Source organism: Trachypithecus francoisi, unplaced genomic scaffold (assembly GCF_009764315.1).
Source record: "Trachypithecus francoisi isolate TF-2019V2 unplaced genomic scaffold, Tfra_2.0 Lachesis_group1, whole genome shotgun sequence".
Classification (NCBI taxonomy): Eukaryota; Metazoa; Chordata; class Mammalia; order Primates; family Cercopithecidae; genus Trachypithecus; species Trachypithecus francoisi.
In genome coordinates, this window is record NW_022681454.1 from 132,277,805 (window position 1) to 132,301,168 (window position 23,364).

Genomic DNA, 23,364 nt, shown 5'->3' on the forward strand with positions numbered 1-23,364 from the left:
TTCATTTTCATAGTCATTTTTATGTTAAACATGACAATATTTATAGATTTGCACGATAGTAACAAAATGCAATTGAGGGCATACTATGTGCCAGCTGGACATTGTTGAAATTGTGGGATAAAATTTGATATCCCAACCCTCAAGGGCTTCATAAATTAAGAAGTATATTTTTTCTTCATAGTGTGGCACTAGCCACTCTCAATAATTCTGATATCTTATTAAAATTCAGAGTTAACAACCATCTCCAGGGGTTTAGCCTCATGTGTGTTTAGGTATTGAAACATTGTATATCTGCTAAATGTGAAGATAACACAGTTACTATCAGAAAACTGTTATTTGAAAGTTTTGATTTTGCACTATGTATTTTTTAAATGCTCCTTTTCTCCGTAAAATTATTTTCCAAGGGGCAGGCATTTATATTAAGACTTTTTTTTTTTTTAACCGATTGGACTAAACCATGCATTTATACTTATAAAAAGTTTTAGATTTTTTTATTTTGAAAGATATGAAACAAACTGGCCAAAAGTATAACATAAGTTATGTTTCTATCAAACTCCAAATTTAATACATGGTAATGTTTTTATCATTTAGTTTCAGCATTTTATAAATAAGTAAATAAATAAATAAGCATTAAAGAATGAACAAAAGCACCATTCCCGTCACTTCTTCCATCCTCACTCTCCAGAGGTAACCAATAACCTAAAGTTGGTTTTTATGACTTTCATATATATCTTGTATCTGTTAAATCATGTATTCTTTAATATTATTTGTCTCAAGAAGGAAACAAGGCAGAAATTCTGGTCACAAGAAAACATTTTCCTACATGAGTAATATGTTATTATTATGCACCGAACATGACTGCCTACAACTTGGAATGTACTATTCTAGGTTGCAAAGATAGTGAACAAAGTTTTTCACCTTAAAAAAATGTATAATTTATCTATATTGTACCCTTTATTATAAAAGATAATAAATATGTAAATTTATAAAGTAAAATATGAATAATTAAATAAGGCCTTTTGTTTATGAAGTGCAATAAAGATAATATAATTGATTATATCGATTTTAAATGATGATAAAATTTATATTCTGGCTTCTCTCCTAGTTTGCTCTTTCACTCATGCTCTGAGATACAATAAAAAAAAAAAGAACAACAACAACAAAAGTCTATTCTTACCAAGAGACAGTTCTTAAAGCTGCCTTTGGCTGGAGCATGTTTCATCAAGATTCTGGTAGCACCTTTCAGAGTGAATTTTCAACTCCTCAAAGACACAATGCTTGTAAGGAAGAAGCACTGGAACTAGGGAGGTGGAATAGAGAGGTGCCAGTGCCTTGCATGTAAGACAGTAAAGAGAGATTTTAGCATTGATGCCCAGTTGCTGTGCAGGAACCACAGGAATTCTGAGCACACAGACTGCCAACAGTGGATGGCCCATCAGTCTTTGAATATGAATACCCACTGTTCTCAAGATTCTTCTTACCTGTCCTGCTCCTTAACCACTCCAATAATCTCCCATAAAGTGTAAAGGGCTTTGACATATTGTGTGGAGATGACGTCATGAAGGCAGATTCTCCCTCTTATCAAAGTAGCCCAGGACAGTGTGAAAACAAAACTGATAATCTGCTTTAAATGTGTACACTTCACATTCCATAATCAGAAAATGAAACAAAAAAGTAACACACTGAGATGAACTAAAAACAGCAAGATCACACTGGATGTGGTAGCTCACGCCTGTAATCCGAGCACTTTGGGAAGCTGAGGTGAGCAGATCACTTGAGGTCAGGAGTTCGAGACCAATTTGGCCAACATGGTGAAACCCTATCACTACTAAAAATACAAAAGTTAGCTGGGCATGGTGGCACATGCCTGTAATCCCAGCTACTTGGTAGGCTGAGGCAGGAGAACTGATGTAACCTGAGAGGCGGAGGTTGCAGTGAGCCAAGATCATGTCACTGCACTGCACTCTGACCTGGGTGACAGAGTCAGACTCCATCTCAAAAAAGAAAAAAAAAAAAAAGAAAGAAAACAAAACAAACAAACAACCACAAAAACAGCTAGATCACCATTTCTATTTCTAGTCTCCCTAAAAATATAAAGCTTTGTATATTTCCTCTAAGCTATTAATTTCTGAACAGAACAACTTTATTCCTAACTTCTTAAATGTTAAAAATCTGGGTTTTCTTTCATCGCAGAGAGAATAATTACAATCTCAAGTGGCCTTAGAAATGCATAATTTTCTTTATTTAACTACTCTCTCCCTCTCTCTGTCTCTCTGTGTGTGCATGTGCACGCATGCTTATCTTTCTTAATGTACTATTTTTTTCTGAAGTCTAACTTTACAATGGTTTTAGAAGCCAGTATCTTATTTTTGTTTTCAAAATGCTTTTCTCAATAGTTGTCAATCTCCTATAAGTTTAGGCAGCAATGATTTCTGAACAACTCCCCTGCTATCGTATTCTCATAGTGTGCTGTCCAAGAGTGGCTTGTATATGTGTTGGGGAAGGGTGTGGGGTGAGAAAAAAAGAACCTTAGGATATTGCCTGAAATGGGGTTCTATTTTTCACAACCCCTAATGTGGTGAGTGCCACAGCTACTTAGGGACCTTTTGAAGTAAATGGGATAATTTATTACAAATCTAATTTTCCTTCACTTCATAATAGTAATTCTCATCACTAAATTTTTATAAAATGGTTTATTCCACATGATTCTTATTTTATGAGAGGAAAATATTATACTTTCATAGTATCCCTATATTGGTGTGACAGGGACCAAACATTTTATACATCACTTTCTCAAGGCATTTACTACTTTATAATGTACACTCTTTTGCATACTGTTCTCCTAAAGTAATGAAGTTACTTATTTCATTTTTTGTTGTTGTTGTTGACTACATTATATTTAAACTGAAATGAATGTTTTTGTTTTATCTACCAGATCTAATTTTAAATACTGTTTTCAAAATAAGTTGTAACAAATAGCGGGCTATGAAATCTATATGCTAGATTTTGGCCAGCATTTTAAAAAATAAGATAGAATATAAAAGAATATAATAGACCTGAAAAGATTAGTTTAGATAAATTGAAGTCCATTTGATTGAGAAAGAAAAGAAGACAGAGTATATTGGGTATGATGAGTATATGTAATTTATTACTTTTCATTTCAAATATAAAATATATATGTATACAAACAAACATATATATACATGCATTCCTACATTCATACATTTCTGTGTGTGATTAGGTGTGTTTTTATAAAGACAGAGACAACATAAAATGTTTTTATTTCTATGCATTGCATTATTGTTTTCAAATGGTTGAAAGCATTTATGAAGACCAATAAAATATCTTCAACCCCAGACAAGAAAACCATTGAGGTACTGAGAGATAACTCTGTATCTACCTCAAAGTTAATTTACAAGTGATCAACATAAACCAATAATAACTAGAGTTACATTTAAAAAAGGAAAAAGCAAGGATGAGGTGGGAAGTAACATACTAGTTGATTAGGAATGAACAGAAAATAGTTTAAGATCTTGATTCCTTCTGAAAGAAAGTCGACATGGATTATTCAAACATAAGAATAAGTCACCTATAAATCTATCTATATCCTCTTCAAATTAATTTTCTCACCCTCAACACAGTGAAAGCAATTTCTATTCTCAAAATATCCATGCATGTCTCTGAAGCACATGTGAAGAAGATATGCTATTCCTAGGTTCATGGCCTGTTTGACCTCTTCCATTACCCATAAGCATGAGCTATATATTCTATTCCCATCTTTAAAAATGGTCCACTTCATGTTCCTTTTCAATAGCATTTATAAATGCCAACAATCAGATGTATATGTTATTTATTTCATATGAATTGAGAAGTTTTGTACAGCTGATTTAAACAAAAAATATTATTTTTGCAAGATACCTCAACCATGAAAAGCCTCTGTTTCTTTGACCACTAGAATGACAATAATATTTTTAAACAATTCACAGCACAAGCTATCTAAGAAGCTGTTTGAGGTTTTGTAGATAAAATTAATACAAGTATAAGCAATTTAAAAATGAATTTTTTCTTACACATGTTTCTAATTTTGTAGTTTGACTAGCATCCCTACTCCTTTACCTGTTTCCCCCGACAATACGGCGAAAGATGAAATAAAAAGAACCGAATCAAATTTGGACCTTGTTTCTAGCAAAAATATAGAGAAACATTTATAGCCCATGAGCTTAGTTGAGAAACAGAATCCCATAAGTGCTCCTCTGCATGATTACGGTGAAATGTGTTGTTTCAGATGTGGCAATGGCAAAGACAAGTTACTGGGTAGAGTAGACGTTTATTCCCCACATACAATTAGCTTACATTTATTTTGAGATGGTACGATTGTTTTTTATTAATGAAAGTTTACTTTTGTAGGTTACAGATGTGTTATTGCCTCTATAAAACTAATTCAAAATATATTGACAGGAGAATAGAATGTTATTTGAACACCTCGCTTTGCATTAACCATGGAAGTATAATTATTCTTTCCATCAAGCTAGAGTGACAAATCAAATGATCAGAAGGGGGCTTCCTGTAACTTCTGGCCAAACCTGAAATATTTAGTTTTAAGAGACAAAAACTGACAGAGGAAGTAATGGGATTCATGACAAGAAAGGATTGGTTGAGGAAAGGTGAAGAAACAAATAAAGATGTAGATGGTATCCATAATTAGAAAGGGTCTTAACTTGGATATCCATTTAAATGTCTGTTGTTCCATCACTGTGCAGCTAGACTTAAACCCATCTGTTCCTTTAATAAAGTACTTTTAATAATCTCCAGTGTAAATAATAAAAGATTGCTCTGGGGGAACATGGCAAGACAGAATGAGCAATGGAGGAGGGTTTCAGGTTAAGGGAAGGGGGCTTCTAAGAAACAGAGGGCCAGAATCATCATAACAAACTGTAGTTTAAGAGCAGAGAAGAAATTCAAGGCAGAAACAATGGTATGAACAAATTCCTGATCACTCTATGGATCAGTAAATTTCATCCTGCAGGAAAGTAAAACTGTTTATCCATGATAAAATAATCTTACATTGTAAGGAGCTGTAAAAATGATTTTTCTCAAGGACTAAGGAAATGAGATGAGACTGTATTCATATTATTGTATTTAAAACAATTAAATCTCTGTAGGACATAACCTGTATGAAGAAATCACCTACACACTGTATTTACTATAGTTGTCATAAATAACTGTATTCATGTATGGGAACAATATATTGAGTTTGCCAAAATACCTCTTCAGTGCTTTTTGTGTGTGTGTGGAATTATAAACTTTATCTTGAGAAGATTCAATTATATTTTTGAAAATCATTTATACATTACTTTCTTTTCTTTTAAAGAGCTTTCTTAATGACTTAAAATTCTTAATAAACAATATTGCAAATATTATATAATGGAGCAACGAATTGAGAAACCATAAAAAATTTTAAAAATACAAAATTTTAGGAGTAAAGGAAAGAGTTTTGAGAAACAGGAAATTACACCTCATCAATATTCCTTATGCAAAATGTAGAAGAAACCTTGATGGGAAGCTCTGTGGAAAATTGACAAATAATCTGTAAAAATAGCAGCCCCACGAGTTCATATCCAAGCTGAAGGGAGAGAGTAGTTGCTTCCAGCAGTTTGACCTGGCTTTAATGGATAACAGCTAACTTTTATTCAGTATATACTTTATGCAAATGTTTTCTAAAATACTTTACGTGTATTAAATTATAATTTATGTTTATATTATCCCTATAAAGTGGCTATTTTTATTATAAAAATTATGCAGTCAAGACACAGAGAGGTAATATAACTTACCCAAGATCACATAGCAAGTAAGTGTCAAAACTACTGATGTACTAAATGTATTAAAAGAAATGACACTAAATTAAAAATAAAATACTCTTCTCCAATTTACCTTGATTGTATATAATATATTCCTACTTAATTGTAAAGTAAAGGAGAAGTGCCTCCACACAAATATCATAATTTCCAACAATTCAGGTGATATAGACCCCGAAAATGTAATTTGGAAAGGTAAAGAACTGTATTTTTTTGTGGATTCCAGTGTCATGGAGAATTTCATACACATGACTGATCTAGATTAGTACAAGATTTTTGGTTTTAAGTGTTAAATTTATATATCTATACAATTAGTTTATAATGAGATATGTTTTATGGACAGAGAGTGAGGGTGGGCTACCTCATAATAAAATAAAACTCATTTTGCCTATTTGGAAATCCTAGAAAGTTATTGAAATCACCCATCCAACGTGTAGCATTATGAATAGGTTCATCCCAAAAGAGTTTTTTTCCAAACCAAATATCCTGCGATTTATATACTATCACAGGACTTCTCTACTTAAGGGTATGACTGCAAGTTAATACATCATATGATAGAAATTTGCCATAATGTAACGATTATAAATCTTTTAGGTTTCTGTTCATAAATATATATGATCAAGAGTTACATTTTTCTTTTCTTTCATGTATAAATTAGCCTGAGGATTTTATGAATAATACATATGAAAAATATCATCTTTCAAAGCTATGGTAACTAGGAAAGTTGCATGTGATTTTATGCAAGTATGTCTATGTATATACAAAAATAACACAGGGTATAATATATATACAAATGAAGAAGCCTAACTTTAATGTTTTCTGAATTTTGGAATATTTTCTTAAAATTTCATATGTAAAAATATATCTTGTGGTCTTTTAATCAATCCTATAGTGTAGAGTGATTTATGAAGAAAAAATGTAATTTAAATATATTAAATAATGATTCATGTGGTGTATTCTTCTTTATAACATTTTATAATTTAGAAAGTTAAACATAAACAATTTTAAAATAATATTTTCAGTTTAAGATAAGACTGCATTCTTTTAGATATTGATTCACAATGCTGCCAATTCTCCTGACATAGAAAGAATATTAAGGAAAGCAAAGCTTTGGGAATCAGCCCAATCAATCTAATACTGCCCTGAAAAATTTATTTGACTTGAAATTTAGGTCAGATTTGGAATATTTTTAAAACACTTATATAATGTAATAAATTCTTTATCTTTGGCAAACACATTAATACACAGTCCAACATTCTCACTAAATATATTAAATATTTTATACACACAAATTTAGAACACTTTAATAGAGGATAAAAATGTTAAAGAGCATGCTGATTATTTTAATTCATTCTCTGGTAAAATCCAATAAACAATATTTCTAATATTTAGGAAATATTACAAAGTACTATTGCTAGTAACTTTTGAGATAGCATTCCACGCAGTCTATGAGAACAAGATTTTTAAGCCTTCAGAATTACATTGGAATTCTTACTTTAGCTACTGAAAACATTTTTGAGCTCATTTTCTTCATCAATTAAAATTACAATAACAGTAATACTTGTCCTATTGAGTTGTCAGATAACTGACAAAAAGTAATAAATCAGTTTGAATGTGGCTCAAAATAATTAGCAAATTTGCAAATATTAAAAACTAAATATTAATTGTTACTATTATCTTTCTTTTTGAAAAATGCCCAAGGAAACTTTTAAGCTATTGGCAAAACTGAAAAACACATTGAACACATGTGTTTTCTTGCTATCAATAAGAACGGTAAGTAGAACAATAATAGTATCAATCACAGTGACAATATTTGACCTTTATTAAACAACTGGTGTGGAAAATGTTATTACCTACCTTGTTTCAATGCATCTTTATAGCCAACTTTTGCAGTAGATTATATTGATATCCCCATTTCATAAATAAGAAAACAGAAATTTAAAGATAACTTAGTAAAGTACAGAGGAATTAGAATTAAAACCGTGGAAGATCTCCCTTTCAAATTTGCTTTTGACAGCTATACTTTAGCTACCGCTAAAGTATACTGCTGCCTCCCACTAGTTTTTTATGTGACAGACACACACAGAGACACACACACACTCAGCTGCATTTAAACTAAAATGATTGTATGACAATTTGAAACAGAGAAGAACATTTCTCATTAGGATATTTTTCAGGATTACCTATGTGGTTCTTTATCTTTTCACTTAATACCAACTCCTCACTCATAGCAGTTCCTCTTCCAGTGGTAAAGCCTTGAAAACCAGTCTATGAGGAGAGTAGAGGAGAGGGAGCCCTTGATTTGCAGCTTTTGCTAATTTACAATTTCTAGGGTATGAACAGGTTCAGTTTCTCGCACATTGTAAATTATCAGTGAAGGTAGTTCATCAGCATAATACACTTTTATAAGACAGATTTTGCTATTCATGATTATGATATAAAGTATTTCATTAAACTTCTCAGTCATTGTAAAGTACTTCTGAAATCCAAAGTAATGAAAGAATTTAAGATCTCATAACAGTTTTGGTTGTGAACAATAAGACAATTAAATATGATTGATTCAAATTTCTATTATAATACTATCAACAAAATGAAGAGACAACCCACAGAATGGGAGAAAATTGTGTAAATTATCCATTTGCCAAGGAATTAATAACCAGAATATATAAGAAGTTCAAACAACTATAAGGGGGAAAAAAACTAATAATTCAAGCAAAAAATGGGCAAAAGATTTAAATAGATATTTCTCAAGAGAAGGCATACAGGTGGAAAGCAGGCATACGAAAAGGTATTCAATATCAATGACCATCAGAGAAATGCAAACAAAACCTACAATGAGATATTATCTCACCTCAGTTCAAATGGCTTTTATCCAAAAGACAGGCAATAATGAATGCTTCCAAAGATGTAAAGAGAGGGGAACTCTTGTACACTGTTGGTGAAAATGTAAATTAGAATAACCATCTGGAGAACAGTTTGGAGGTTCCTTAAAAAACTAAAAAATGAGCTACCATAGGACCCAACAATCCTACTGCTGGGTATATTTCCAAAAGAAAGGAAATCACTCTACTGAAGCGATATCTGCACTCCTGTGTTTGGTGCAGCACTATTTACAACAGCTAAGATCTGGAAGCAACCTAAGTGTCCATCCACAGATGAATGGATAAAGAAAATGTGCTACATATACACAATGGAGTAGTATTCAGCCATAAAAACAAATGAGATCCTGTCATTTGCAACAACATGGGTGGAACTAGATATCATTATATTGAGTGAAATAAGCCAGGCACAGAAAGACAAACATCACATATTCTCACTTATTTGTGGGATCTGAAAATCACAACAATTGAACTCATGTACATAGAAAGCAGAAGAATGGTTACCAGAGTCTTTAAAGGGCAGTAGGGATCTCAGAATGAGATGGAGATGATTAGTGGATACCAAAAACATAGTTAGAAAAAATGAATAAGACCTGCTATTTGATAGCACAATAGGGTGACTAAAGTCAATAATAACTTAATTGTACGTTTTAAAATAGCTAAAAGAGTGTAGTTGGATGGTTTGTAACACAGAGGATAAATACTTAAGGGGATGGATACTTTGTCTTCTGTGATGTGAGTATCTCATATTACATACCTGTGTCAAAACATCTCATATAACCCATAAATAAGTACATAAATAAATAATTTAAATTTTAAAAAAAGTAAAACCCCAAATTTGTAATTAAACATGAATTTACAAAAGTATATGATAGACTGTAATGTAAACACTTAATATGGCTTCCTGCTCAGCATCTGCTAAGTGATAACTCTAAAAAATGTGAACACAAAGCCAAGTGTGTTTTGCAATGCTGCTTCATTATTTAAATGTCTGCCCATAGCTATTAGAATATTTTAATTTGCACATTAAATGCGAGTAAACGTGATAGTGGGACTCAGAGAAGTAACACAAGAACCACCCACAAATGCAAACTGATTGACCTTTACTTGTATTGAGTACTTTGAGTTGATGAAATTCCTAAATATTCATTTATGCAGAGTAAAAGTTTAATCATACATGAAAACAAAATAGTAAAATGAAAAAGGGATTAGTTAATACTATTAGTGAACAATTTTACAATGATGTATTAAAATGGATCTTTGATTATTCAAATCTGGAAAATATTAATAGTTTTATTTAATTATTTAAAAAATAAATATGAAAAAATAAATATTTGTATTTTATATAGTGTGTCTCTTTTATAGATGATGGCCTGGAGAAAAATATTTGTTGATGACATCGGAAGAAAATATGGGGTCTCTGATTTCCCATATCACTCAGTAGAGGATTTTTCTCTTGCTCCAAACCCTGCAAAAACAATGATTAATTTGCCAATTGAACACTTCCTTCCACATGTCAGCAAGTTTGGAATAAATTTCTATGATAATTTTTATATTAAAAATTTGAAGAGCTGCATGCACTTGGAGATAATGTGCGCAAGGAAGAGACCATTTAAACAAAGGTGTTTCCAATTACAGTAGATCTACTAATGTATAATAAAAACTAAAGTTATTCTAGAATTATCAACATTTTAACAGTATCAGTACCAAACCAACAATTAAAGAAATACATAAATATTTGAAAAATACTTAATCTAGTACTACTAATTAATTTATATCATATACTAGTGGATCTCAACCTGTTTTGGGCAAAAGATTTCCCAAGACTACTTGGTTAGAATGAAGATTACTAGACTTAACCATGACTTCTTTGTTAGTGTGTGAAGTGATACTTTTTGGCAAGTGTCGCAGGAGATGATGGTGCTGGTGGCCCTCAGTTCACACTTCAGCAAACACTGCCACCCTCCATTGAAACCATTATGGTAGAGAAAAACTGTCATGGATAAGTGATCAAATCATGTTAAGAGAAATATTCTTGAAGATTTGGCATTTGTTTCACTACAAATACTGTTGCATGTTAAGTACTTCACCATAGAGATGAAGGAAATGAGAATAACATTTAAAATCTCAATGTAAATGAACATAAAGGATTATGTATTGGTTTCAATAGAAGAAAATTGTCATCTATAAATAAATAAGTTCTTTGAAACCAATGAGAACAAACACAATGTACCAGAATCTCTGGGATACAGATAAAGCAGTGTTTAGGGAGAAATTTATAGCACTAAATGTCCACAAGAGAAAGCAGGAAAGATCTAACATCGATACCCTAACATCACAATTAAAAGAACCACAGAAGCAAGAGCAAACAAATTCAAAAACTAGCAGAAGACAATAAATAACTAGATCAGAGCAGAACTGAAGGAGATAAAGAGATGGAAAGCCCTTCAAAAAATCAATGAATCCAGGAGCTGTTTTTTTTGAAAAGATTAACAAAATAGACAGACTGCTAGCTAGACTAATAAAGAAGAAAAGAGAGAAGAATCAAATAGACGCAATTAGAAAATGATAAAGAGTATATCACCACTGATCCCACAGAAATACAAACTACCATCAGAGAATACCGTAAACACCTCTACGCAAGTAAACTAGAAAATCTAGAAGAAATTGATAAATTCCTGGACACATACACCCTTCCAATACTAAACCAGGAAGAAATCAAATCCCTGAATAGACCAATAACAAGTCTGAAATTAAGGCAGTAATTAATAGACTACCAACCAAAAAAAAAGCCCAGGACCAGATGGATTCACAGCCTAATTCTAGCAGAGGTACAAAGAGGAGCTGGTACCATTCCTTGTGAAACTATTCAAAGCAATAGAGAAAGAGGGACTCCTCCCCAGCTCATTTTACGAGGCCAGCATCATCCTGATACCAAAACCCAGCAGAAACACAACAACAAAAAATAAAATTTCAGGCAAATATCCCTGATGAACATCAGTGTGAAAATCCTCAATAAAATACTGGCAAACCAAATCCAGCAGCACATCAAAAAGCTTATCCACCACGATCAAGTTAGCTTCATCCATGGATGCAAGCCTTGTTCAACATACGCGAATCGATAAATGTAATCAATCATGTAAACGGAACCAATGACAAAAACCACATGATTATCTCAATAGATGCAGAAAAGTCCTCCGATAAAATTCAATACCCCTTCATGCTAAAAACTCTCAACAAACTAGGTATTGATGGGACGTATATCAAAATAGTAAGAACTATTTATGACAAATCCACAGCCAATATCATGCTGAATGGGCAAAAACTGGAAGCATTTCATTTGAAAACCGGCACAAGACAAAGATGCCCTCTTTCACCACTTCTATTCAATATAGTATTGGAAGTTCTGGCCAGGGTAATCAAGCAAGAGAAAGAAATAAAGGGTATTCAAATAGGAAGAGAGGAAATCAAATTGTCTCTGTTCGCAGATGACACGATTGTATATTCAGAAAACCCCATCGTCTCAGCCCAAAATCTCCTTAAGCTGATGAGCAACTTCAGCAAAGTCTCCGGATACAAAATCAATGTGCAAAAATCACAAGTATCCCTAAATACACCAATAATAGGAAAACAGCAAACCAAATCATGAGTGAACTCCCATTCACAGTTGCTACAAACAGAATACAATACCTAGGAATACAGTTTACAAGGGATGTGAAGGACCTCTTCAAGGAGAACTACAAATCACTGCTTGAAGAAATAAGAGAAGACACAAACAAATGGAAACTAAAAAGTCGGGAAACAGCTGATGCTGGAGCGGATGTGGAGAAATAGGAACATTTTTACACTTTTGGTGGGAATGTAAATTTGTTCAACCACTGTGGAATACAGTGTGGAGATTCCTATTCTTCAAGTATCTACAACCAGAAATACTGTTTGACCCAGCAATCCCATCAATGGATATATACCCAGAGAATTATAAATCATTTTACTATAAAGACACATGCACACGTATGTTTATTGCAGCACTGTTCACGATAGCAAAGACTTGGAACCAACCCAAATGCACATAAATGACAGACTGGATAAAGAAAATGCGGCATAAATACACTATGGAATACTATGCAGCCACAAAAACGAATGAGTTCATGTCCTTTGCAGGGACCTGTGAGCTGGAAACCATCATTCTCAGCAAACTAGTACAGGAACAGAAAACCAAACACCGCATTTTCTCACTCATAAGTGGGAGCTGAACAATGAGAACACATGGACACAGGGAGGGAAATATCACACACTGGGTTCTGTTGGTGGGTGAGGGGCTAGGGGAGGGAGAGCATTAGGATCAATACTTAATGTAGATGACGGGTGGATGGGTATAGCAAACCACAATGGCAGGTGTATACCTATGTAACAAACCTGCATGTTCTGCACATGTATCCCACAATTTAAAGTATAATTTTAAAAAAAGAACGTTAAAGGATAACCAATTCATTCACATTCTGCAAAGATAGAAGGAGCTTATAACTAATTATTTCAAAATATTTTCACAAGATTATGTTCTACACACATGAGACTTAATCATTTTCCAACTTAAATCATTAATTTATATAGGCTGTAATAAGTCTGCATAATACAAAGTAAATATTATTCTGTAAGGTAAATACTTTATATGATATTTTAGTTGAATGAAATTTCAAAATAGGATCTTTTTCTTTGAATTATCTTTTATCATTCTTAAATGAAGTACTGTGGGATTTAAAAAGCTGCCTCCTATCTTGCTAGCTTATCATATAGGCACACATCAGATATTCTTACAAAAATTGTAGAGTGTGTTCTCCAGAAGGTAGTTAAATATAGCCACTGTGGAGTAAGCAGTCTGTTTCAAGGTCCCTAAGATTCTTAATGGGTGAATAGCATTGCTAAGGTACATAATAGTTATCCCAGAGGCAGAGCTACTTTTAGCTACTCAGTAAAAGTTATAAAATCAGGTCACACACATTAGTACAAAAAAAAATTAGCAAGTGTTTCTTTTCTTCCCTTCCCCACTTGAGGTAGTAATTTTTCCTTTTTAGTAAATTTGTATTTTTAAAGGACAGAATTTCTAACTGTTAATTCAATACAACAGTGAATCAAATTTTATACTATTTCCAGGTCAACACAATGGAGGCAGATGGAAAGCATCCTCATGAACCAGATAATTAAAAATTGTACTCTTTATATTTTTAGAAATTTAACTCCATTAATTTACAATCACTTTGAATAATGTTTTACCTTATTTACAATGCATTTTCAATCAGGAAAGGCAAAGTTCTGGAATATAAATTTTTTTTTAAAGTCCTGTGTACTATATATTCTCTTTGAATATAAACTATTTTTCTTTTAAGTGAAAGACTGTCCAAATGCAAAGGCGTACCTGCCTCCACAATTTTCTATCATGTTGACACAACTTGAGCCAATTTACATGTTTTTTGTTTTTGTTTTCCCAGACAGGAATATCCAGGGAATCTCAAAGAATTCCTCAAAATAGTTCTGCACAAAAGCCCTGAACACAGTAGAAGTCTAGGAAACATATATGAATAAAATGCAAACAAGGAGGAATTTCAGCATTTACAAAGTTCAGATTTATTTAATTTGCTATTTTAAGGCTATTTGTTCCATATGAATTTTCTTGTTCTTTGATACTGAATGGAGATGGAGATTTCTATAAGGTTGTATACTAGAAACTAATCTAAGATTTTACCAGCTATGGAGAACATGAGAATATGCTTCTTACACCTCTGTTGACAAGTAAGGTTCTAGATCAAGGGCCCCATCCTCTGCTCTCTCTGTTGGCACTGAGAGCTGAGTCCCAGTTTCCTGTAGGCTGTCCCCTGCCAATGCTTCACTCTCAGACCATCATCTTTAATTCCCGCCCCTCTCCCTTCACTAATCCTATCCCTTCAGTCATTCCACATTCAATGTGACGGTAAATATTACTGACCTTCACATGTTTTTAAAAACTCTCCATCACCCTTCCTATGTCAATTTTTTTTTCTTTCTTATTCAGTGGAAATTCTGTGGTTCTTTATTTGAATAATTTTATTTACACCTTCAGCTTTCTGTACTCCTTGGCAACTAGTTATGCTTACTTTATGGGATTAGTCAAGATAAAGACTAATCAAGAACTATGTAGGTATTATATTTATACATTTATATAAAATAATATAAATTTATGTCTATTAACCTACCTATATTTACAAAAATTATTGTCTTTATGTTTTGCCCTTAACATTTTGAAATAATAATAAAAACATACATGAGATTATTCTTCCAATGGGAAGCTTGAAATTGATTTTTGTGTGGGTGTGGATCACAGACCTATTCATAAATTGTGTTTACAAAACGAAAGATAAAAGATGAACGTTTGTCATCTAGTTAGTATAAATAAGAAATGACTATCAGAAAGCTGATCACTGGAGAAAGAAGTTATGAGTACAAAATGTCAGCAAAATTTAAGAAACAAACAGAAGATAAGGAACATATTTTGTAAGACAATTTCATCAGAGAAAAAATGTGAAAGCAATTAGCACAAAAAGAAAAAGATAATTTAAAAGGTAACAGTTTCAAGAGTGAGAGGGCATTTGATAGAGATAAAATGATGCAAATAAGTATAAAAGGATGAGAACATACAAAGTTTAATTTTGCAAAACGTCTTTGATGACGAGAGAATTTTCTATAAAAAAATAACTGGCTAAAATTGCATTGATTGGTGGAAATCATGAAAAGAATAGAAGAAAGCATCACAAATGTAGACTATTTTGAAATATATTTGTGAATAGTGAGGAGCTAAATCACACTTATGGGGGACAGAGAAGGATGCAGGATATTTGTGGTAGATAGTGGGATGCTGGCTCAATATGACTGAGTAGGAAATTCAGTGTAGAGCAAGGGGTTTAAGTGTTAATGGCTTTCACTTTGCTTAATTCCTTGGAAACCACATGATGATCTCAGTTATTTGATGTTGCTGGGAATTGTACTTGTAGACAGCAAGTATTTGTTTATTCATAGACAATCCTCCCTGAATCCAAGCCTTTTCTACAATGCCATTGTTAAAGATTTTCCTTCTCCGGGAAGATGCATGACAGAGAGGCTATCACAGTCTTTCTCAGTCTTACCACTGCAAGACTTTTACCATATTGTCACAAGAGATGATTTATGTAAATCACCACAAGGGAACAAAGTAGAAGTGCATAATGTAATTCAACAACTTTCTTTTTTATTCTCTCTGGAAGGGGAAAATATACATACTTGGTTATTCATAACGTTCAACTGGGGAAATGACAAAGTTGACTATTTGTGTCCTAAATAAGCAAAAAAATTCAAATATAGTTCTTGATCATCTTTCATATAAAGGACAGTGTCATATTTTCTCACTTTGATCTTTAAATCCCATGCATATAGAGTGACAGTAAGCAAAATCCATTCTTTCTTCCTTCACCACTCCAGGATGTGGGAAAGGGTTTTTCATTCACTACTGAGACTTTTCAAATTAAAACAAATAAACAAAAACAAACTTTAGGTAATATTTGACTAATTTTTAATATTATATTTAGTAGAAAATCAAAGAGGCTTGTCAAAATCTATAGAAAACACCTTTGACTGATACCTGTTTCATTTTATTATGGACATCCACATCATATTTTATATAATGCCAAGTTAATTTGATAAGGCTTTGCCAATAGAAAGGAATTACCTTGATCCTTTGACAAAGTTTCTAAAAGTAACATCTGATATATGTCATGGGTAAGCAAAAAGATTTGAGCACCCTTCAAAGTGGCCTAATGGCATAAAGGTCAATACCACCTTAGAAAGACTCCAGTTTATGTCTTCTTTCTTTCTTGTTCCTATTGATTTAGAAAGTATAAAAACAAAGTACTACTGCATCTTTTTAAAATTACTTACATTGACATTCACTGAACTTAGTTGATATTGCTGTGAATCTTTGTATTCTGGGCAACTGCTACTGATAATTGTTATTACCTACCCAAAACACCATGGGCATATGAAATTTTAAACCCTTCCCGGATATTTGTATGTGCTGCACTACTATCTTAAATGAGCTTTGTTTTCGGTTTTGCTTTGGGTTCATTTTTCTGGTGTTAGTATATCAATGACAAATCTGAGACTAGAAGACAAATAAATAATGAATATAATTAAATGGCAGATTCTTTTATTTTTTCAAATGTTAGTAAGGATTCGCTTTCAGAGTTCCCACATGCCCCAGTCCAACTTATCAAGGCTATGCCCCTTTCTATACTTATTGTGACTGAAGCTAACTACTTCAGTCAATTGTATTGGCCACCTTCTAGGTATCCCTCTTCTGATCACTGTGCAGATAATGGTAGAAAAAACAGGAAGAGTTCCTTCTTGAAGGAGCTTAAATTAAATTGAAGTATGAACAAAATAAATAAATGAAAAAAGAAACAATAATTTCAGATGCTTTTAAATTTTTTTAAAAAATAAAGAGAGATATGATATATTTATGGACAGTATTAGATAGAAGGATCAAGAAGGAACTCTGCAGTATCTGAGTGGTGACTAAACGAAAAAAGATACTGAGACACCCAAAGATGTTAGGGAAAGAATATTTTAGACAAAGATAGGAACAAGTTCCTAAAGTAGTGGCAAAGTTGTCACATATTGCCTCTTTCTTCATATTTTCTTCTCCTTTTACTTCTCTGGGTTCTCTTATCTTCTTATAAAAACATCGTTCGCTGGATTCCAGTATTACCCTAACTAAATCCAGGAAGATTTAATTTTGAGATTCTTAACCAATTGCATATGCAAAGAAAGACCTATTTCCAAATAAGGTCACATGCTGAGGGTCTAGATGGACATGAAATTTGGGAAGACACTATTCAACCCACTGCAGGTGGTAGAAAAAACAAAAACACAAACAAAACTAGGTAGAAGTAATTTAAGCAACCCCAAGCAAAAAAAAAAAAAAAAAAAAAAAAAAAAAAAAAAAAAAAAAATGTGAGCATCTGCAACTACAATGTTGAAAGTGAGATAGTGATGAGATGTTATTGTCTTTAGATATTTAGAGCTAATGGAACATGCTCAGTTAGTGAGAAAGTCAAGAGTGGATCATATTTGAGACCTGCATTCTATATAAATAGTGAAATGTACTGAGGTGGGAAAAACTAAGAGAAAAGTAGGTTTTTGGAGCAATAAATTAACATTTATTCTTTGAATATCTTAAGTTGTAATCTATATTTGATATCCAAGTTGAAATATTAAGTTTGAAGTTAAATATTGGAAAGCCCGTCATCACATGTATTAGTAAATAGAGAAGAAAATTAAAATTTCAGCAATATGTTTCTTTTATTCATAGAGTCATGACTAAAGAGACTTTTATAATGTAGTTACAAAATTAGCAAGCCATAATATTATATCATTTAGAGCATACTAAATATATATTCATCTTCATTCCCATTTAACATAGTTTTCTTCTGGCTATATCTCAAAGTCAGATTAGATCTATATCTTCCAGACCTATCAAGCCCACTGTCAACAGAAGATTGAACTAGAAATAATTAAAACCAGGCAATCATCTGGCCTACTTTGTGTCCCCTACACCACTCATCAACTGTGTGGCTTTGAGGAAGTCACTTAAATTGAAGCATCCCTTCCCTCATATTAAAACTGGGTTAATAACACCTACTTCTAGGAAAAATTATGTATAAAATCACCAGTACATCATATATATTCATGAATGTTTGCTCCTGTTACATCTAACATCTTTTAAAAATAATTTCATAATTTTTCCTCATATACTATACATTTAAAATAAACAATATTAAATAAAATTTCTACTTTGCAGGGAAAAAAGATGAAAGTAACATAAAAAGGATGAGGAAGTGTCAAACTGTTTTCAATTGAAAGAGCTAAACCTAGGAGAAGCTAGTTATTTTTTTTTCAGTTTAATAGTGTTGTTTATATGGAGACAAATAAAAGGTGCTATAATTTAAATCTTTAGCATGCTATTCTGCATTAGAGTAGTAATGCTGTGGCTTGTCAGTTTAGCATTTTTATTTCATGGATTCTTTGAATAATTAATAAGTGAGACATTGAGTCTATGCAAACATTTTATTAATACACATCCTAATAGCATCTCACTATTCTAATCGCCAAACAACATCTTTACATACCTGTTTCGTCTCAGTGCTCATCATCTTCGGGAAGCTTTCTACAGTTACATTCACTCACAATCTCAGCCACTAGACACATAAATCTCCAACTTAACTTAATAACCTTGGGACATATATGCCTCTTTCACAAAAGAAAACAAAATACATTTACTAGAGAAAAAAAAATGAAAATAAGTAAACTTATAAACAAAAAAAATGTCATTAGAGAGAAGATAGTCAAATTTTCTTTTTGATTAGCCCAGAACATATAGAAAGGAAGCAAGGAAAGGGAAATTGGGGTACTGACATTTATCGAGCAACCACTAAATGCCAAACATTTTATAGAGAGCATTTCATTATGTCATTGCAACACAGCAGTAAGGGTATCATTTTCCCCATTTTGAAGATGTCAAACCCAAGTTGTAGTAATATTAATGTATAACAAGGTGTTAAGCTTTTCGTAGGAACGCTGAGCATCCAACCCGAAACTATCTGACCTTGGCAAATCTGAAGTACAATTTATTTCACTAAATTACAACGTAGTTAAAGGAGAAATAATATGACACTAATATAGGACTTACAGATAGTATGTACTCTCCCACTATTATTGCTTTATTGTGGGAATAAAACATGAATACGTGGTCAGAGAAAATAGATGTTAGCAACACATTACTGAAAACAAATTATTGATCAGATTTTAATGGATCATACTTGTGTTTTTCTACAGGAACTTTTGTATCACTTAGAAAACCACTCCTGCGCTCATCACCATTTTATAATTATTTTTTGTCTTATTCCCTAATTTATATTCTTGGATAGAATTTATGACCTTGTTATAAGTTTTTATAACTACAAACTTAGAGATAGTTTAAGTATATTAACATACTACAGATGATACTATAATTATATTTCACAATGTGAATTGTAGCTAACATAATTTTCTGTGAAAAATCTTTATAGTAATTTGAATTCCTATGTTTTTCAGGCAATAATATTCTCTGTAATAAAAGTTAGAATAATTTCTATGAGTATAAATTAATTTTTTGATTTTAAAATACACTTCATTCTGCTGATTTAAGTGGGCTACGAAATTATAAACTTGCAGTCAATAGATTAATATGAAGACAGGGATGGTCCAACAGACATTATTGCAATGAGTCTTTCATTACTGAACTTGGACGAGAATGTCTAAGGAATTGAATCACCCCAGGGATCCAAGAGATGTGATTGAAATTGGATCCACATCTATTTCAAACCATGTAATATTCCCAAGCATCCTCAAACCCTTCTTGGGGAAAAGAAAAATTAAAATAATATGAGACAATCCAGCTTATCTACACAAAAAAAGACTGATTTCAGCCTTCTCATCTACAACACTACATTCTGAAATTTAATGAAATAGTAGTTTTAAATCTGAAAAGAAAAGAAAAAGATACTAAGCTTAAAAGTGAGAGAGGCTATGAGACATATTGGCCATTAAAGCATTTGGATATCTATATTGCAAAAAATGTTTAAATTATGTCAACAAAATGGAAAAAGCAATAGAAGCACTAGGATGATATAGGAGAGAAGACATTACTTTAGGTGATTATTACCAGATTAAGTAAAGAAAAATTAGCAAGATCTTGATTCTTGTTAGAGTCTCCTTTGAGAAATAATATTTAACTTATTGCTGCATTTGATCACATTTTACAATATAGTAATAATCAAATTTAAATATTGTTTATTTATATTCAATGTGTAGAATCAAGCTACAGGAAAAAATCACTGAATTATAGATAACACAAAGTAAATATATCAAATTTAACAATGCAAAATGATACTATATGTAACAAACTACAAATTAGCAGGTATGAATTTTGAAAGGAAGAATAATTCCCATATTTTGTATTTGACTATGTGTAAAACAAGATTATCTTATAGCTGAACTGAGATAGCTCCATGACTATCTGGAAGTCTAAGTATGACCCTTGGTTAAAATAAGGTTGGGAGGTACTAATTTGTAATTTGCATTTTGCTGTTTAAAGCTGGAAACTGAAAGGCAGTTAGGCTTACCTGTCTACACTGTTTAAGGAAGTATTGTACGTAACCTAGTTTTAGTTATGTAACCAATGGGATATGATAAATCCTGTGCAAAATTTTGCCCAGACTCGCTTGAAATAAAGATACCTCTCACTTTCAATGGTAGTGCATAATCTAAAGACAAAGACTATCCTGTGGAATAATGGGAATATTCAAGGCAGGAATATGTGGGCAGATCTACACTTGAAAGTATTCAGACCTTCCTGTGTGCGTTCTTCCTCTTCTTGTGCTATGTCTTTTACTTTCATAGAAAGACATTCAAGCATAATCTGTGAGTCTTATGAATTCTTCAATTTTGTAACTGTGTAATTGATGCCATTGGAAATGTAAGCAGAAAAAAAAAACGAATCTTAAATCTACAATTTAAATTATAGTTTAGGTTTCATTTGGGAGAGAGCAGGATGAGGAAGGGGAAACCATTTTTTGTCGGGATGGGTTCCTGACCATCTCTGTTGGAAGGTTGCTTGAGAGCTTTGACCACTGCTGACAGGAAAAGCTTAATAATGGGACACAGAGGCCGGACGTGGTGTTAATTCCTGTGATCCCAGCATTTTGGAGGCCAAAGAGGACTGATCACTTGAAATCAAGAGTTCGAATGCAACGTGGTCCACATAGCAAAATCCCATCTCTACCAAAAAATACAAAAATTATCCAGGTGTGGTGGAGTGGGCCTATAATCCCAGCTACTCAGAAGACAAGGCATGAGAATCTCTTGAACCTGGGGATTGAGATTGCAGTGAGCAGAGATTACTTCACTGAACTCCAGCCTGGGTGATAGAAGACTCTGTCTCAAAAGAAAAAGAAAAAGAAAAAGAAAAAGAAAAAAAGAAAATGAAAAAGGAAAAGGAAAGGAAAGGAAGAAAGAAAAGAAAAGAAAAGAAAGGACACACAGTTGGTAGATGCATGGAAATTATCAAAGGATTACCAAAAAAAATTGAACGAGGGCAAGTCAGTCAACAATGTGATACTTTGGCAGCTTTCACCCACTTTGGTAATGAGAAAAAAGAATAAGTAGCCAAAGGTTGTCAGATTTCAATCACAGTCACTGACCCATCTGTACATGCAGGGGTAAAACATCATATGGGAGTTGGACAGGTGCCTGTTTGGACAGATGTCCCCATCTTATCACTAATCATAGAAAGATAATACCTGTCTCAAGAAGAGGAAATTAAGAGACTCCTTAAATAGAAAGCAAAAAGATATTCAGTTAAGAGATAACTCCATTTATAAACTGGTATTGACAACATGCCTAGCCACAATTAAAGTTGATTTTATTTACAAATAAACAAGAAGCTATTATCCTGCTTTAGATACTGCCAAATGGAAGCTCATGTTTGGTCTTACTGAAGATCTTCATATAACAGCATGTTTTGCAGAAATGTGAACAGATGGATCAATTCCCAATATGGATACAAGACAATTGTTCTACTCTGCCTTTAGACATTAAATGGAATATTAAGTCTGCTGAAATGTTGAAAATGCAGCAACTGTGGTTTGTTTACATAATGATACTCAAGTTTCTACAAACTATGTGCCTTTGATCCAAGTAATGATTGATGTGATAAAAGGTGTTCCAATTCCTTAGGCTCATTTTGTGACTTTATTTTTTGAGAGGAGGTAAGATAATGTGAGAAAGTTTGTTATGAATCTCTTCACCAAGAAAACTTAATGAAATTGCATGATTGTAAAAAGATTAGAATTACTGAGAAAAAAAAAGGAAACAATAAAAAGGGAAAAACAGAAAAAAAAACTAACAAAACCTCAGGGCAATTAAAATCGTAGAAAGAAGTACTTAAATAATTAGTTAAAAATAGCTTGAGAAATATGAAGTAGGTAGTTCTCAATATCTTAATGAATTACTGTAAGAAATTAGGTAGTCTAGCTACCGTGAAACTCCTCATCCTATAGGAGGATAAAAACAGCATCAATCAATTTATTCTAGCCTTGATGAATTAAGAAAATGTTAATGATTACATAACTGAGGAATTTTCAAGTCCCTCAGAATTAGTGCTGATTACCATAGTGTGAATTAACATAGAGGATTATGACCACAAATATCACACAGGTCATGGTCTCTTGGTACAACTCCTGGCAGGGGAAATACGACTGTTTGCTTTGATGTGGGTAAACAGTTTGGAGGTGGTGAAAAACTTATATTTGGTTCACCGGACACTGATGCACCACATATTGTCATATCTGAATCTACTAATGAAAAATGTATTGGCAATATAGCTAAGCTAGGGTAAATGGCGTGCAATTATACAAGCATTTTAAGTGAGGACTTTATGAACAATGGATGCTAATTATTTTTATCAGCCCACTAGAATGTATTATTTAAATAAAGTTAGAATATAAAAATAATCAACCCTCATTAACTTG

The 23,364-nt window shown here is 32.5% G+C and overlaps 1 protein-coding gene across 1 annotated transcript in view; it reads right to left on the reverse strand.

The window, feature by feature from the left end:
• Positions 1 to 18,948, reverse strand: part of LOC117084947 (keratin, type I cytoskeletal 18-like) — a 147,128-nt gene extending 128,180 nt beyond the window's left edge. Inside the window, exon 1 of the mRNA XM_033213337.1 lies at positions 18,925 to 18,948. Within this exon, the coding sequence (XP_033069228.1) occupies positions 18,925 to 18,948 (24 nt within the window). The remainder of the gene's footprint in view (positions 1 to 18,924) is intronic.
• Positions 18,949 to 23,364: the final 4,416 nt, after the last annotated feature.